Source organism: Psittacula echo (genome assembly GCF_963264785.1).
Source record: "Psittacula echo genome assembly, chromosome: 3".
NCBI classification, from domain to species: domain Eukaryota; kingdom Metazoa; phylum Chordata; class Aves; order Psittaciformes; family Psittacidae; genus Psittacula; species Psittacula echo.
The window spans coordinates 72,534,289-72,551,722 of NC_137736.1; the positions used below are offsets into that span (position 1 = coordinate 72,534,289).

General features: G+C 37.0%; 1 protein-coding gene across 1 annotated transcript in view; it reads left to right on the top strand.

The window, feature by feature from the left end:
- Positions 1–17,434, top strand: part of STK24 (serine/threonine kinase 24) — a gene marked incomplete at both ends in the record, with an annotated part of 57,482 nt that overhangs the window by 11,318 nt on the left and 28,730 nt on the right. Inside the window, 1 exon segment of the mRNA XM_080612940.1 lies at positions 3,841–4,071. Coding sequence (XP_080469066.1) covers positions 3,841–4,071 — 231 coding nt within the window.

The following is a 17,434-nucleotide window of genomic DNA, read 5'->3' on the forward strand; positions in this document are numbered from 1 at the left end:
GAGAAGAGATGATTTTAAGTGCAGTATGTTTTTTTCTGGCTGATTAAGGTCAAAAGTAATGAATCCAATGTGGAACAAGTACAGAGAAATTATCCAAGCTCCAGCTTACGGTGAAAAGACAAGACTTTGGTCTGCATGGCTAGACAATCTGGAGACTGAGACAGGATGGTTGTGATTGGTGTTCGGAAATGTGGAAAACTATTCAAAACAAAACCCAAGCTAATTCAAGTGGTTATGGAAGCGGAAAGTTCTGTAATCATTACATCTAAGTGTTCCAGAATTTGTTTTTGATTTGCCACAATGTGTTCTGTGACACATTTGAAGGATATGTTTGAATGGTAGAGATCTAGCTCCCTATCAAACCAGGTGATTAGCTTTATCCTTTTTCAGCAGATACTGCTGTTCTGTTCTGTGGTTTCTAGCAGTGTTTGGTGTGCCCAGTTACATGAAGGCTCTTTTATTGGTTCCCTTTATTTTAATATTAGTAGAAAAAACCTGTAGGCTAAGTGTAAAAGCTTGTGAAGAGTAGAGCCAGAAAAACTGTAGTAACACAATCTCTGGAAGACATTTTATCTATTCAGTCATATAGAGAGGATATTTATAAAGCTGTTTGTTTATTTTGGCTCTGTTGGAAGTATTTACAAAAAGAAACAAAAATAAATTTGGAAAGAATCCTTTCCAGATGTGATCTTGGAAAAATGAATGGGAATTGGCCACTTGTGTATATTCAAATTCAAGCAGTTCATTATGTATCTGGAGGCCTAATCTCTCTATTTTTGAAATAGAGCAGGTTATTAAAAAGAGACCAACTGGCAGTTGTCATTAAACAAAGGTTGCCAGTAGTTTAAGGTTCTCACTTCAAACACATGGTCTCCTGAGAAGAAAATTCAGACCTTCTTACACAGCAAGAGAGCTTTTTTTTGTTAAACAACTACTGCCTCCTGTTGCTAGGAACAAAATTCAGGAATGTCAGCTTTTAAGTTTTAAAAATTTAGAAAATACTTTACAGAAGTTCTGATTTGTGAAGGAAAAGGGGTGGTGGTGTTTTTTTTATATGAGAAAGTGATTTCACAAGGAACTTGGAGTAGGAACAATTGGTAATAATTTTAATTATATTAATTCCAGCTATTATTGAACAATTAACATTTCAAAATGGCTTCAAAATTTTGATTGTAAAAAAAAATCAAAGAGCAGCAATTCTCCCCTGCTTCTCAGGACTTCTAGGAACCATTCTCTTCCTGCTTTTCTGGAATTATTAGCAGGAAATGACTGGTACAGTGTTCTTTTGTGTTGTTTTGTAGAACTGCAAAAGCCTAATACCAGAATCCCAAGAGCCCGACACTGTAAAAATGAAGCTGTGAGAGTTCTGAAAGTCTGCGAAAACTGTGGTGCCATGATGTTATTGACTTTAATATACAATTGTAATAGAAGTTTGTGGGGAAAAGGAACAATAGGGGGTGAATACATACAGCCAACAGATCTCAAAGAGCTGCTGGCAAATAGCAGCTGTGTTTTTCTCCATGTGAACAACTAAAGTACACTGTGACTATGTCTTTGGAGGTGAAACACAGAATTCTCTTAGGCCGCTAAGACTGGGATTGGTTTGTGATTTACTCAAATGCTTTTGTAATGATGTAATGCTTAGATTCCTGTGGCTAGTGAATGGAACTAAAAGGCTTGTGTGGATGGATTAGACATGCATAGCTCTACAGCATGTTATCTCAAACTGTTAACACAGTAGGTATGAAAACATAGACTGATAATTGTCTTCCACAAGGAAAAATACCTAATGCAAGTGTTAAAGGTATTTTTATTCATGAAGAATTCTCAGAGAAGACTGTTTTTAAATATTGGCCAAAGAGCATTCTGTGGGGCATGAGGAGAATCACTACAGCATGATTTGGTTCCTGGTTTTGTTATCTCTTATAAATATTGTCCTTAAAAGCATTGGTAAGGGCTACTCTATGGCTTAAAGGGTAACTACACTTGCTGGAAAACATGAAGTGCCCTGGTCTGATTCCAAGTTGGGGGATATATTGGCATATTATGTATGTAATATTTAATAGTGTGTAATAGTATGTAATTCTCATTACATTGAAATTAAAAGCTTTTTTTGGTGGAAAAGAGCTTGGATCTCTTGCTGTGTTCGTTTTAATGGTGAAAGAGTGATGAAATGCCATGTCCCTCTGTTTGTTTCCTGAAACTGACTTTGGATAGATAAATGAATGTAAATTAGGGAACTTCTTGGGACTGGTGAAGTCTTGCATTTATACTTGGAAGAGTATTTTTTCTTTGGACTGATCGTGCCAGTGATCAGTTCCTGGGATGATCTGAAAACTGTATGACTCATAGCTTTCTTGAAAGTATTAGAAACAGTAGTGTACTCAAAATTTGCCCCATATGGTGGTAGAATCCAAACTGCTCCACAAACGCACTGCCCAGAGAATTGAGTAGGTTTCTCTCAAAACTCTTAATTCAGCTGTGAAATTCAAATGCCACCAGACAAACTAAAATATCTTTTAGACTATCTTCCTCTAGGGGCAGCATGGGTTAATTATGTAGCCTTTGAGATGTGAGAGCAGAATTAGAAGTATAGGTGGGAGATGCTGTATAAGCTAAATTGAATTGTTAAAGAGAAAATGTTGGCTCAGTGCTTGCCATTGGTAACTTAGAAATTTTAATTCCCTTTCTTTATGCTTCTGCAAGGTTTGGCTAAATATAAACTGTGTGGTTTTATGCTTATTTAGGAATGAGCATTGCATGAGCCTTTTTCTGTATCAACAATGTATTTTCACTTAGCCTGAACCTTATCCTTTTAAGAACAATGACAAGTCTTTTGAAGGGTTTGTTTTATTTCTTAAAGGAAAGATTTGAAGTAATCTTTCCTATTTTTCTTTATTTCATGCCTATTCCCTGTACCTATGACTCTTCCAGTTTAATTCTGATTTATTTATATTTTTGTTAGCTATAATGGCTCCTTGCTGTTAGATTAAGAAGGTACACAGCGGAGCTTACCTTACATGCTCTGAAAGTGACAAGTCTAAGAGCAGCAATATCTAACTGAGATCTTGACAGTGAAGAATAAACAAATATGGCAAAGTGATCCATCTAGGTCTTAGTCGCATGCTTAGGTGAGCACTCACAGTTTTCAGTGACTCTTCAAATCCAGTGATAAGACAGCTGGAAACTGGATGTTTTAGGAGTGAACGAGTTTACCCAACTGAGAGAAGAATAAAAAAAGAAATCCTGCTTGAGAAAACCTTGGGGTCAGGAATAAGGAAGAAGCATGGCAGTTCATGCGTGTAGTTTCTTAGTAGGAGAAAATTGAAGAGGTTAGCTTGCCACATCTATCAAAAGGAAAGGGTAGTCTGCACACTGATGAGTGGGAACAAAGAGGCTGAGATGTGAAAAACTCAAGAGAGTAGGACCAGTGGGTTCTGAGGAAGAGCTAATTTCAAGAGAAGAGGGTAGACAAAAAGTTTACTTTTTTGGTAATGGTATTTGATATATTTTGGCTTTAATAGAAACCAGATCTTTGTTAAGGATCTTTCATTCTTCATGCCTGGGCATGGTTTATTGGCAAAGAAAAAAAAAATGAGGTAACAGCACTTTCTGATGCCAGATAAAACCTTGTCGGGGGGTGGTGTTACACTTGTACTATATATACAGAACTATAAGGGTGGATATAAGGGATGTAGGAAAAAGACAATTGTGGAGATAGAAAAAGAATAGGTGAATAATTAGGAATATGTAGAATTTGAAGTATTTGTTGCCTTTAAAAATATCACATTTTGTTTTAATGTTACAAATACTGAGTAACTTTTCTTTTGCTTTTAATAGACTCTGAAGGCAGATCCAGAAGAATTGTTTACAAAACTGGAGAAAATTGGTAAGGGTTCTTTTGGTGAAGTTTTTAAAGGAATTGACAATCGGACTCAGAAAGTGGTTGCTATAAAAATTATTGACCTGGAAGAGGCAGAAGATGAAATAGAAGACATCCAACAAGAAATCACAGTGCTGAGTCAGTGTGACAGTCCATATGTAACTAAATATTATGGATCCTATTTAAAGGTAAGATGCCTACAGATGATAGTGGTTTGATTTTATAAGTAATTCTTTCCCAAGTTATCTAGTCATGCCTGTTTTCATTGGCAAGCTTTCAGTCAGACCTCAGTTGAAGAAAAGTGTATTTTTGTCCTTTGAATTTTACAGAAAGAATGAGTTACTGTATTTTGTGAAGTATGTGACAGAACTTAATAGAAACAAACAAAAAAAAGGCATGTGTCCTTTGCTGTTTCTGTACAAAAAGAAATTAAATAACATCAGTTTGTTAAGCTCTAGAGTAATATGTTTAGATTCTCTTAATATTAGGAGAATGTTACTCTAACTATTGTTTAAATTCAGAAAATATAACCTAAGTCTGCATTTGAACTGTCAAAACCATTGGAAAACAATGTAGTATCAGTTGTTTTGTGAATCTTGAAGTTTTTCATCAAGGCTTGATCTGTAGCAAAGCTTAGGTTGCTTTTCAAAGGAGAATTAACTGAGCCTTGATCTGAGTTATGTAAAAATTAAAATCTAAAAGTTAATTTATTTGCACATTTGCAAACAGCACATTAGCTGTAAGTGAAGCTAATAGAAGGAGTTTCCATTAACTGCCTTCTGAATCTGTTTCCCTTCCCCTGCCATATTATTTAATTTCAGGGCTCAGTTTTAAGTGTGCTAGATAGAAGTGTATTGTGGTTTTTTTGTTTGTTTTGAATTGGATGGATATAGTGATTTATTACATCTGGATGGTATTGAAAATATCTGGAAGCTTTTGGTACTACTTTATTTCTTTGGTCAGGCTGTCGCCATCTGGATAGCTCTTTCTGCTATGACAGTGAGATGGCAATCTAGATAAGAGATTGTTCTCATGATAGGGTTTGAAGTTACAAGGAGGCTGAAAATATTTTAACTTTCAGTCTGCTTTTGCAGAAGCATTCTGTTCATCAGCAAATCCATGAAGGTTTTGAAAGGGTCCCTATTTTATCTCTGGATTTCTGAGATTGCCAGTTAGTTTCCAAGTTAAAAAAGGACTCTTTTTTCTGAATCCAGATGTATTGGTGAAGGGATGTATAGTTGTTTTCTTTCTTTGTTGTGTTCTGAACCATTTTGTCTCTGAAGGCTTTGTGAATGGTTTCAGACCTGACAACTGTTATCAGTACTGGACTTAGAAGTTTATAGCCTAGGTCTCAGAAACATCAGGAGACACATAATTGAGCACAGTAAATTGGATAAATTTTTCATCATGGCTTTTATTACTACCTTTGAAATTTCTCAGTCTAGGTTGGTAGTTAAATATGGAGAAAAAGCAAAAGTGATATTTCTTTCCTGGACTGTGTCTCTGCTTCAAATCTGTTCCTTTTAGAGGGGAAACAGTAAGAACTTGTAGGATAAGTGGAGTAGAATACAAGAAAAATAGTTAGAAGTTTAACGGTAAGGCCGCTTGTTTTTAAAATGTATAATAGCAATATAATCTTAGAATCATAGAATAGGGTTTACACTTAAACAGGGCAAGTTCAGGTTAGATATAAGGAAGAAGTTCTTTATTGTGAGGGTGGTGAGGCACTGCAACACGTTGCATAAAAAAGTGGTAAATGCTCCAGCCCTGTCGGTGTTCAAGGCTGGGCTGAACAGAGCCTTGGGCAACATGATCTAGTGTGGGGCATCCGGCCCGTGGCAGGGGAGTTGGAACTAGATGATCTTAAGGTCCTTTCCAGAACCATGCTATGATTCTAGTATAATATCATTGAAAAAGAGAATCCAGTGTCCAAATTTGAACTGAGTGTGAACAAGTTGTGAAGGTAGTATGGTGACTGTTGCTTTTCCTAATTGAAGGAGAGTGGTGACTGTAGGACTTGGTAGCCTGAATGGGTTTGGCTGGATGGAAGTGATAGTGATATTTGTGATTACTGTTGTGAGGAGGACCCTCTACCAATATTTGTACCTTTCGCATCCCTTCAGTCAAGTGCCTGTGAATTTTCCAACCTGTGTCAGTTTTCTGAGATGCTGCCCTAACAGTGGCTGTGTAGGACTCTCATACTTCTCGAGAAAAGTACAGCTGTTTTTATAGCTAATAGAATGTACAGCTACTCATGTTTACTTATTGCCTCACTTCTTTGTGGATGTATGTTGTTTTGCAAGACACTTTGTCCTACAGAACTTTAGCTCTTCAAAACAAAAAGCTCATTTCTTTATGCTGTTAAAAATTAGTATGTGCTGGTTATTAAGTCATGCTGAAGTGACAGAATCTTTGCAAAGGAAACATTTTGCAAGTCTCTTAGCTTTCTAAAGAGTTAGATCTTGTTATTGGATAGTAATAATGTGTCATTATATATATATATATACACACATACACATACTCACACTTAAAAAGGGCAATATTAATGTTTAATTGGTTAATATTCTTGGCTAGGAATCTAGGTTTATTTGCTGCAGATCTTTGTTGTATTTGCAAGCCATGACTGACATAAGGGCCTGAGGGCTTCTAAGGACCTGACTGTCTTTTAACTCTTTCTGACAGTGTGATAATCCATCACCAAGAATGTTCAACACATTAATTTTCCGCATCCTGAGAGATTAGGAGACATTATTTCTTCCATAATTGGACAGCTTAGCACTAATTACAAGAATGATATTCATATTTCCTCACAGAATGAACTTCTTTGAAGTAAGCAAGGGGGAAAATGGTAGGATCTTAGGTTATATTCCCAGCCACTACAGTGATGGTTATTCTCTCTAAAGCCTGTGCAGTGTGATGTGTGCTGTCCATGTGTCTGATGGATCTTAGATAGAAAAACGTTTCTTTCTATAAAGAACTCTTATTTTGATTTTCTTTACATTATTTTTGGCAGACAAATAGCAATTCCAATAACAATTTCAATTGCTCTAATTTTTTTTTCTTTCTGGCTCTAGATCAGTCTTTATTTCCCTAGGTTTACTGCATATCCTTTTGTGAGCTGAAGAGGTGTCTTTTACTATGTAATAACTTTTTTCTACGTATTCCCATGTCAGTTGTGAAGTAGGAGTATCTTTTATGAGAACTTTCTGGTATTTATTTTGTTATAAGAAGTTTCAAGGTGCTGGAAAAGAAAAATATCTCATTTGGGATGCTGCAGACCTGATGATTAATACTTCATGTCCCTTTTGAGAACAAGTTTCGTGTAATTGCTGAATACTTGCTCTGATATCCTTTAAAATAATTGTCAGGTTTTAAGAGGCATTCTATATTTTCATCAAAGGCGGTTTATAGGTATTGCCAAGAAGACGTTTGTATCTTTAAAGATCTTTTAGGTAGCCAGAATGTTTTGTGAGTGATTATTTTTTTTCCTTTTTTTTTTTTTTTTTTCTTTTAAACACCTGAATCACCTGTCTCTGATAAATCCTTGTATTGTTCTTCATTCTCTATTATTTCATACCTGGTTCAATTAAGCTATGTGATTATACATTTCAGTGTGTTAAGGGACATGTTGCTGGAAATGTTAGAATGCTTATATAATACTGCTGTACTTGCCTGAGGCCTCTCACTGTCTTCAGGTGATGTTCATGAGAATAGCTTGTCAAGCTGTTGGTGTCTAATGCATGACACTCATGGAAGTGCAACTTGAAATGAGCAATATAATTTAATGGGTTAATGCAGTTATTTTATCCTAGAAATTTACATTTAAAAAAGAAATACTTTCAAAAGTAGCTAAAAATTAGGGTGCTATACCCAAAAGCCTTGTAAATTTTTTTACGCTAAAATTTTGTGTATATCCTGACTCAATTACTTCAGAATTTTTTTTTTTTTTTTAGATTTCCAGAGACTAAGCCGTATCTATTACTGCTTTAACACAGTGTGTCTTTAATAAAAAAACGGTTATTGCTCACATAAATCAAGCCTTCCATTCGCTTTGGACTTTGTTCTTTGCAACTTTTGTTGGAGATGTGTGGGCAATTGCTGTGGTCGGAGCTAATACAAATAAAGTAATAAGCAGTAGTGGAGTGGGTACCAGTTTAGGAAGTTGAGGTTGTCATCCTGAATATAAATCAATTTGCAGAACATGTTTTTGTCAGAAACCCAAATACCTGTATGAGACAGAAATGCAAATTCTCCTTTCTAAAGCCACATTTTTAAACATGACATTCTCATGTTCCCATTCTATTGGGCCAAAGGACTTTTGTATACTGTAGGAGATAGTAAGTAGCCAGAATATTGCTCTTAAAGCATATTGCAGTAACGTGGTTTATATGAGTACATATGTAGAGGAATTGCTCTTCCCTATCTGTGATGGTGTGTTAAAAACCTGTATCAGTGTTCCTTAATGAAATAAGCTTAACAAAATAGGTAATGACTCTGTTATCTCTGTGCTCTGGGAATCATCTTGTCCGTACTGTCTTCCAACTGAAAGGTTTATCTGTTCCATCTATGATCTGATAAAATGCTTCATGGATAGACGGATTAGAACTCTTTTCAGATCCTTACAAAATTCATTAATGAAACTTCTCTGGGTCTGTTTACTGCTTTAAGTTTTTAGGTAACAGCATCCACTGCCTCTTTTATAGTAGAATAGGGATTCTTCTTAGATTTCTTTTCTTTTTTTTAAATTATAAAATTGTCTGAAGTATTTTTCTGTCTCTTCTGAGTTTTGCCGTACTGTAACTCTTTAAAAATATTGCTATGCTACCTATTCCAACCGTTTTTCTGTCTAGGAGCCTCTCAGCTCTTCTTTTTGCATTTTTTTTCTGGTTTACCAGTTTTTCAAGAGCTTCGTTAGATTTGTTTCTCAAGTTGTTGCTCTTGTCCTTTTTAGGTCAAGCTGTTTGGAATCTGTTTTGGTTTCAAGATTCAGGTGCCTCTCTGATAACTTTTTTTTTTTTCCAGTTTTGTTAATAAGTTTAATTACTGTTATAACTTCATAACATTTTCATTTCTTTGATCTTTTATTACTATTTAGAAATAGATGAGGAAATTAATTTGTCTTTCAGTGGTTGAAGAATAAATTTCTTGGCTTTTTTTATGTATATGTATGTCATGACATACGTATGAAGAATAAAGGATCTTGGCTTTTTTGCATATACGTACATGTATGTCACTCAAAGCTGAGGTATATGGACAGAAGGTGAGATTAATGTGTTTTTTTAACGTATGCATACATTAAAGTCTTAAAATTCCCTTAGACTTCTATACATATGAATATAATGGTAGAGCAAATGATCACTAAGTAGTTTCAACATCCAATATAAGTAGGTACAAGTGATATTGCATTGAACTGGTATTGAGCTAGTCTTGTCGTATGTGTTGTAAAAAATATTACTAAGAACATGTTTCTTCATCCTTCAGGTGTATTTTTCTAGCACACTTTGTAGCTTTTGAGGTACCCTGTTTTGAACTGTTTAAACTTCTTGACCCAGTGAGAATCAGACATCTGGTTTATTTTTCCCAGTTTTTACCCTGACAACTTCTCATTCTATAAAAGTATTTTAAGAGTTCTTAAACAAAAAACAAACAAGCAAACAAAAAGCCACAATAGAAACAAAGCAAACCCATCCCCCCTCCCCCTAAAACAAATCCCAAACAACAAAAAGAAAACCAACAAAAAAACCAACCCAAACAAACTTAAGAAGTACTGATGGCAGTCAGTTTGTAAAGAATAGTTGCTGTAATTTTCATTTTAGTCTTTACACCTGTATGGGGTTTTATTTAATGTCTTGGATATAACATACATACTGCTGTAAGACAAGCTGGCATATAGACTGCAGACCCCGCAGAAAAGAGCTTCTGGTTACATTTTACGAATGACACAACATATGCTAATGAAAAAAACCATGTCACTTCTATGAAGCTTAATTAACTGAGCCTGTAGAACAAAGAGTTCAGGCAAATGAAGTCTAGAAGTAAAGATCTGTTTTTGAAAAGCAGTGATTCTAGAAGTAATCTGTAGTTTATTTTGGGTAATGAGACTTCGGTGTACATGGCATCAGTGAGACTATTCTTGGAATAATACAGCCAGTTCACAGTGTGACTGAAAAACTTTAAGGTATTTAGTAAAGAGCTTCAGAAACAGTTTGAGGTTTGGAAAGCCTGTAGTCCAGAGAAATGCTGAAGTTTGGGCTTGATTTTGTTTATCTAAGAGAAGATGTGGAAGTGACTTTGTGTATCTATGAAAGCTTTCCCATGTTTAAGTGCTGATAGTTTAGTCCTATTTTGGCCTAACAGATTAGAAAGCGCAAGACGTAAATTGCTGAGTGGTCAAGCTAAGCGAATTTCATACACTTTTTTTAAAGGGAAAATAGCTTAAATATTGGTAAAGTTTATATGAGGTGTATTTTATGTCACTTGCAGTTACTTTTCTTAAAATCAGTACTTGCTGAATCTAAAGAAGCCTAAGTTTGTGTGCTTTAGGACTCAAGGGCTTCAACGTGGATATGTTGAATGTTCTCGCCACAGCAATCTAGGTGATATAACTTTGAATGTGGGTGTTTATATGTGACTTCAATAAGTTTTATGTTCTTTTGCTGTACAGGTTTAACTGGTTTTCTTTAACATTTATGAGCATCTCTGAACTGGTGTGACCGCAAATATATGCTGTGGGTCAGCCAGAAGTTAATGGACTTGGTGCATTCTGTCGTCATTTGATATAGGCAGCCTGTGGCAGGTTACATCATGCTTGTCAGGGTGGGAGAGCAGAGTGGAGATTTTCCTGCTTAACATTAACTGCAACAGCATGGATTCTCAGCACAGGGAGAAGTGAAATGTGTCAGCAGTTTCTTGATGTCAGATCATTCGTGTTGTGTGCCCAGCCCCATAGCTGTACCTAGTGCACTTTCAGACTTGATTTTCACAAACCACAGTCACTGAATTTTGAATGGGGATTGGGTACACTTAACTGAAAAATAACTGTAACTATCTCTCATTTTGCCTACTACAGTTGTTGTCATGATTGCATTTTGTAAGGGGTTGAGATGATGGAGCGCCTTCTCTGTTCTCTTGACCTCAAAGCCGGATGGAATTGTCTTACCCTGTAGGACGTCCTGCATCTGAATCAAGAGGGGGACTTGGACTGCAAATTCTCTCTTACTGTGATGGTATTGGGAACAAAATGGGGCACAGCTTCCTGCGAAGCAGTCTCTGTTTGGGTCTGCTTGCTTTTCTTCTGAAGCCCCTGGTAACCTTCTCTGTTCTCATCAGGCCAGGACTATATCCCCCAGAAGAGTTGAACTTCATTTGTCCATAGTCAATGTGAAACTGACTTCTGGCTGGACAGTCCAGAAGGAGATACCAAGAGAGTTTCTGTAATGGTTCTGGTAGGCTTTAAGGTATAGTTGGTCTACTGATTTAAAGAACAAGTTGGAAGCTTCCACTGATACAGGCACTAAAGACCATGAATAAGATGAAGGCAGAAGGGTGTGAAGGACCCCATGAACTCTGTCTGTCTGTAGCCCAGGTGGTTTTGCTGTGAGGCCCTGATTTCATATTTAAAATAGTTTGGTCCCTTCATACTTCAGAAATGGCTACTTTGCAACTCTGAACCCTTGTTGCCCGTAGTTTTTACTACTTTTGACCTTTCTATCATGGTTTAACACCAGCTGGCAACTAAGTACCATACAGCTATTTGCTCACTCCTCCCCCGCTCCCCAAGGGGGATGGGGAGGAGATTTGGAGAAAAAGTAAAACCCATGGGTTGAGATAAGACTAGTTTAATAATTAGAATAACATACAAAATACTACTAATAATAATGAAAAGGGAAATAACAAGGAGAGAGATACAAAAAAGCCAACCCCAAACCTAACAAACAACAGTGATATACAGTACCACTTCTCACCACCCGCTGACTGATACCCAGCCTGACCTGAGCAGTAATTGATGCTTCCTGGCCAGCTCCCCTCAGTTTATATGCTGGGTATCATGTGCTGTGGTATGGAATACCCCTTTGGCTACTTTGGGTCAGGTGTCCTGCCTGTGCTCCCTCCTGGCTTCTTGTGCTCCTCCTCACTGACAGAGCATGAGGCTGAAAAAGTCCTTGATTAGGGTAAGTGCTACTTAGCAACAACTAAAGCATCAGTGTGTTACCAGCACTATTCTCAGACTAAATCCGGAACACAGCAGTGCACCAGCTACTAGGAAGAAAATTAACTCTATCCCAGCTGAAATCAGGTCATTTGCCCAAGGTAGTTTGTGGTGCTGTTAATGAGGATAGTCTTTTGTTTGCAGTGTCTATTCAAAGATATTGTACTGAATTGTAATTTTTAGAACCTTTTTATTTCACTGCTTACCTTTAGCAGTCCAAGGGATTATTACTACTTTCTGGAAACTGTATCATACAGTCCTGTTTTTCTAAATCTGTGGAAAAATCAGTGGAAAAAGCAGTGGTGATTTCAAGATTTTTTTCTGTTCGTCAGTGTAATCAGTTCTGCATTGTTAGTCTTTTATGGCTAAATAATTTTACTGTACAAGTGTATCAAGGTTGGGAAGCATCACTAGTATATCTCAAAGAAAAGAGAGTTTGTAATAACTGTATTTTGTATTACCCAGTATTACTTAAGTGTGTCATGTTACCCTGATCTTGCTTTAAGTCAAAATTGAGAAAGCTCAATGAAAAATATAATTTCTTGAAAAAATAATAATAAAAATATAATTTCTTGAAAATAACACGTCTGTGTTGTGCTTGTGACAGCCTTAAAAGCTGCCGCTGTGCTACTCTGGTTGCTGACTTTGGTATGGTATGAAATCCTCTGTGTATAATTTCACATCTTGATACTTGCCTTTAGGCAGATCTGTCAGGTAGCTGCTGCTGAAATAGGCAACAACGGAATCTTGTTCCCCATCCTGCTTTCATGTTCCTGCCATTTTACTTGCATTTGGTCTGTTGACTGCAGGATGACTTAGCTTACCTGGGAAACAAGTTTTCCCCAATACTTTCTCCTGCCCCTTCCCAAAAATAACCTGATTCTTGGAAAGAACAAACCCCAAACCCTTACTAATTAGCCAGCTCAGACCTGTGGCTTCTGAATTGCTAGGTCTGGTGCAAAAAAAGAAAAACAGAAAAAAATGGTGGAATTGGGAGATTAGGAAGAGACAAATACCATGGGTTTTGATAAGAGCTTGCTTCTAGGTTAGCTGTAACATGAAGCCTTGTATTTAGTTTGGCCATTCAGATCAGGATGACATAGCTTTGCTTTCTGACAGTGCATAGTACTGTTTGTGTCAAATGTCCTTCTGTATCTTGTGTGTTAACTGGTACACTTGGTGCTGTGGGCCTGAAAAGGGAGTACTGCTGTGACATCTAGGTGCAAGGATTTTTTCTGCTGCTGCCTTGCCACAAACCCTCTTCCTCATCCTTACCGGAGGGGCTATTTAGACTCTCAGTTAAGGATGGGGGGAATTGTACACTGATGGCTTAGACTGGTCTAAAGCTTTATGGGACCACACTGCCAAATTATTTTTGTGAAACTTAATCAGCTAACAGTCCTGCTGAAAATAGCGCATGTGTGTATATGTCTTTGTGCCCAGGTTTAGCTGAAGTAGTTCTTGGGCAGGTTCCCCATCTTGTCGCCCAAATAGGCTTCGTGAAACAAGGCTTTTCAGCTACAATGTGATCAATGACATTGTCAGGTGGCTGCCAGTCTATTGATCTGATGTTCTCATGAACATCTCAAACTTTTGCTGTTTCAGTTGAAAACGCCTCTCTTTACATACCTCTGTCATAACCTTTTTCTCTTACATAGTTACAATGTTTGTGTGATATCTTTAATGTGAACATCAGGTAGTTTGTATTGCTCAGTTGGCTTGCTTTTGCTTCAGTATAGTTCGGCCATGGGTCTTTGGGTCAAGTGAATTCTTACAGGTCTTCACATGGTCTGTATGGAGATAGCTGTACAAAAGCAGAAAAGTCACATCCTTTACAAAAATAAGGGAATATTATGGCATGTTACAGAGCATGTTAATAAACATATAAAAATGGTTGAAAGTTGAACTCTCAGAAACTTATTTGGAAACTCAAAAATACTGACCTTCAAATGGAAAGTTCCATGGTGGATAGGTTTATGGACTGTATTTAGTTCTAAAATATTGCAGTTCCTTATTCAGTGACCAGTTATTTCAACTGAATTCTTAAGGTTCTTTCCATCTAATTTTTTCATTATACTACCTAATTTGTTAGCTGTTGCATGATAGTTGGGATAAAAATAATCATTTGGAGATACTGAGGCTTTCTTCTTCTCTGTTTTCTTTAACAGTTCCTTGAAACAGCAATTTGTAAGAAGGAAACAAAAGTATAGGGGAGGAAGACAGAATGGGAATGATGGATGTGAATAGAAGGTGGTTTTAGCAGTAATTAGAGGTTAGAGAACAGTTGTAAAGAGAAAAAGTGGAAAATAATAAGGGGTTTGCAGAAAAATTATGTGTTTTGCAAGGATTGAAGCAATGAGCTTGGCAGAAGTCTGAGTGGAAGATCCTGGGTAATTTTTGGGCTGATATGTACAACTTCAGTAGTAGTAAAAATTTTTTAGGATTGGCTTGTGAATATCTTGTAAAGGAAGCAGTGGAATTTAATAGCAATGTCAATGCAAAAGATGAAGGGAAAGGGAGTAAAGATTTATAGGCTGCAGAACAGGAATGCAGAAGATCTTGGAAATTGTATACACAAGTGGTGAAAAAGGATGAAACCGATGAGTGGATTCATATTTATGTGAAGAAGTAAATTTGAGTTCTGTTTTTCCTTTTCAGTTTAATTTCATGTAATGGGTAAACAGGAACAGATATAAACATCAGAGCAATTTGTGTTTTGGACAGTGGAGGTGAGGGGGTTCCTGTGCTTCTTATTTTCTGTTGGAATTTTGTTTCTGGTGTAGAGAGGGGAGTGTAAATAATAAAACTCCTGAGTGTTATTGACATGAACTACTCCAGTGAAATAGGCTTAAGATATGTAGGTGGAAGTAGGGTGGCGTTTTGTTGAAAAAAAGTTAGTTAGAAGATTACTAATCTCAGTGTTCATTGAATGCAAGGTTCATCTATTAGCTTTGCTTTTGTGCAGAGCTAGTGCACTAAATGCAATTTACCTGGACTGTAAACTAATGCTGATTTATTTTTGCTTCAAGTTTCCCATTTTGGGACTTTGTACATTAATAACAATTTGATGTATCTCAGGAAAATTCAGTTCCATGTGGATCTTTGCTTATGGGTTACATTTTTGTGTTTCTGGCCTTCTTAGTGACTCTCTGTAAGAGGTGAATAGACAAAATAATGAGATTGTCGTAGAACTGTGTAAATTGCACATTAATCTTTGTGTGCTGCTTTAAATGGACTGCCTGGTGTGTCTTTTCCCTCCCCCACCCCCCACAAGGTAATGACTCAGTAGGCAATTATGAAGTAATTATTTGCCAGGTGGACAGGGAAGTTGGGGAGAATGACTATTATCAGCCCCACCAGGTATTAAAAAAATACAATTAAAAGGATAGTTAAAAGGATAATGGTTGTAAGGGACAGGTTGGATTTTTGTTTTTGTGTTTTTAGGGTTTTTTTGGGGTTTTTTGTTTGGTTGGGTTTTGTTTTGTTGTTTTTTTGTTTTTTTTTTCCTCTTGCTCTGCTTGTTTGTTGCAGTGAGAAAGGGGAAAATGGCTTTAGGTAGGGGGAAAAGGGTATGGACTCCACTTGGTGTTCCTAAGAAGCGGTTACCCACTCCTTTAGCATGTGAAATGTGTATAGTTCTTCAGTTATATAAGTTTCTTGTGTTTCCTAGCTGGAAACTTGTTTTGCAGCCAATACAAGAGATAGGTGTCTATTCACTTCTACTGTAATATACTTCGGTAGGAGAGTTAAAAACCAAGACTGCCTATTAGTTTGAAACTTTTGGAAATCATGTGCTTAATATGACATGCCTAGGCTTGTGACAGCTGGGCTATAAAGATTCATTTCTGTGGTTGAATGGCATGTGTCCAGGAAATGTGCCAGAGAGGCTGTGAATATGGACACTGTTAGAGATGACTCACGCTAAGGAAAACATGGAGCTCGTGGCTCTAGCATGTTGGCATGCAAACACAGAAGTCCGCTAAGTGTTTTGCAGAAGGAATCTTTTATCAGTAGTGTGACAGAACTTTCATTGTTTGCTTGTTTGTTTGCTTTTTTTCCTAGCAAATGGCTCTGCAAGCTCTGTTATAGCTAGCTTATGGCAAAAAGAATGCATTTGAGGATTGATTGTATACTGCAAGAGGTAATTGTTGAAGAATGACTGCTGCATTAGACTCTAGAATACATTGACTAGTATGTATACTTAGAAATGAAAATGTGATTATTTTTTCTTGAGATCTGAAGAAGGCAGGAGTTTGAGTGTTTCAAAATGATTCCAAAGGCAGATAGCTTTTTTTTATACATATATACATGCATAAAATACTGTATACTGAGGTGGTTCTACTTAGTCTGAAAAATCACGCTGTCAGTGTTTTCCATGGACTTGATAGTATCCAAACTGGAATGAACAGTTCTTCTCTTTCCTTAGGCTCTGTTCTGCATTGGCTACCCAGCAGATGCATTTATTTTTTCCTTCGTGGTTGAACATGTTAGATGGCTGACAAACCTTGATTAAAGGACATAAATGCGCCACATGCAAAACCACAATGATTTCTTTGATTGCAGGGACCTTTTGGCCAGCTTGCAGTAAGGACTTGTGTTTAGAAGAGAACCTTTGGGCTCATCTGTATCTCCCTCCCCTCAAAGGGATGGCAGCCCGAGGACAGCTAGCATTCATCCTGACGCCAAGAGACTTCAAAGGAGGTAAGCACCTCAGAAATGCTCCCCAGACAAAAAACTTCTCATCAGTCCAGCACCCCAGTGTGGTCAAATTCTTTAGTACAGTATTACCAGCTCCTACAGGCTTCTGTTCATGACTTCTTCATGGAAATATTTTAACAACTCTGTGAGGCCTCATCAGCTGCTTGATGATGATCCCTTAAGATTCATGGACTTGTCTGCTGCTGTCAGTCGTCCTTATTCATTTTAATAAGAATGCACCCCCACTGTAAGGGAAAAAGACATTTTATACTTCCTGGGTTTGTACACAGACGTATTCTCCTGTCCTTCCCCTATTTGGATCTTCATGTTTTGAATGAGGTTCAGAAGAGCTTTTCTCAAGTCATGATCTTTAAGGTTAAAGGTGGGGAAAAAACAACGAACCAATCAACCAACCTCATTCCCCAAAATACAAAACCTGCTTTGCTCCACGCAGTTTTAAAAGGATTAAAAAGACCCCCACCCCCACAAAAAACAAACAAACAGAAAACAACAAACCATCTCTGATTCCTTAATGTCCAGATGATTTCCACCTAATTCTTTGTGTGTTTAAACTTCTAGTGAGCATTATCCCAGGAAAGTTAATGTAGAAACAAATTATTGCATTTCGTTCTTTTGGAGAGAAA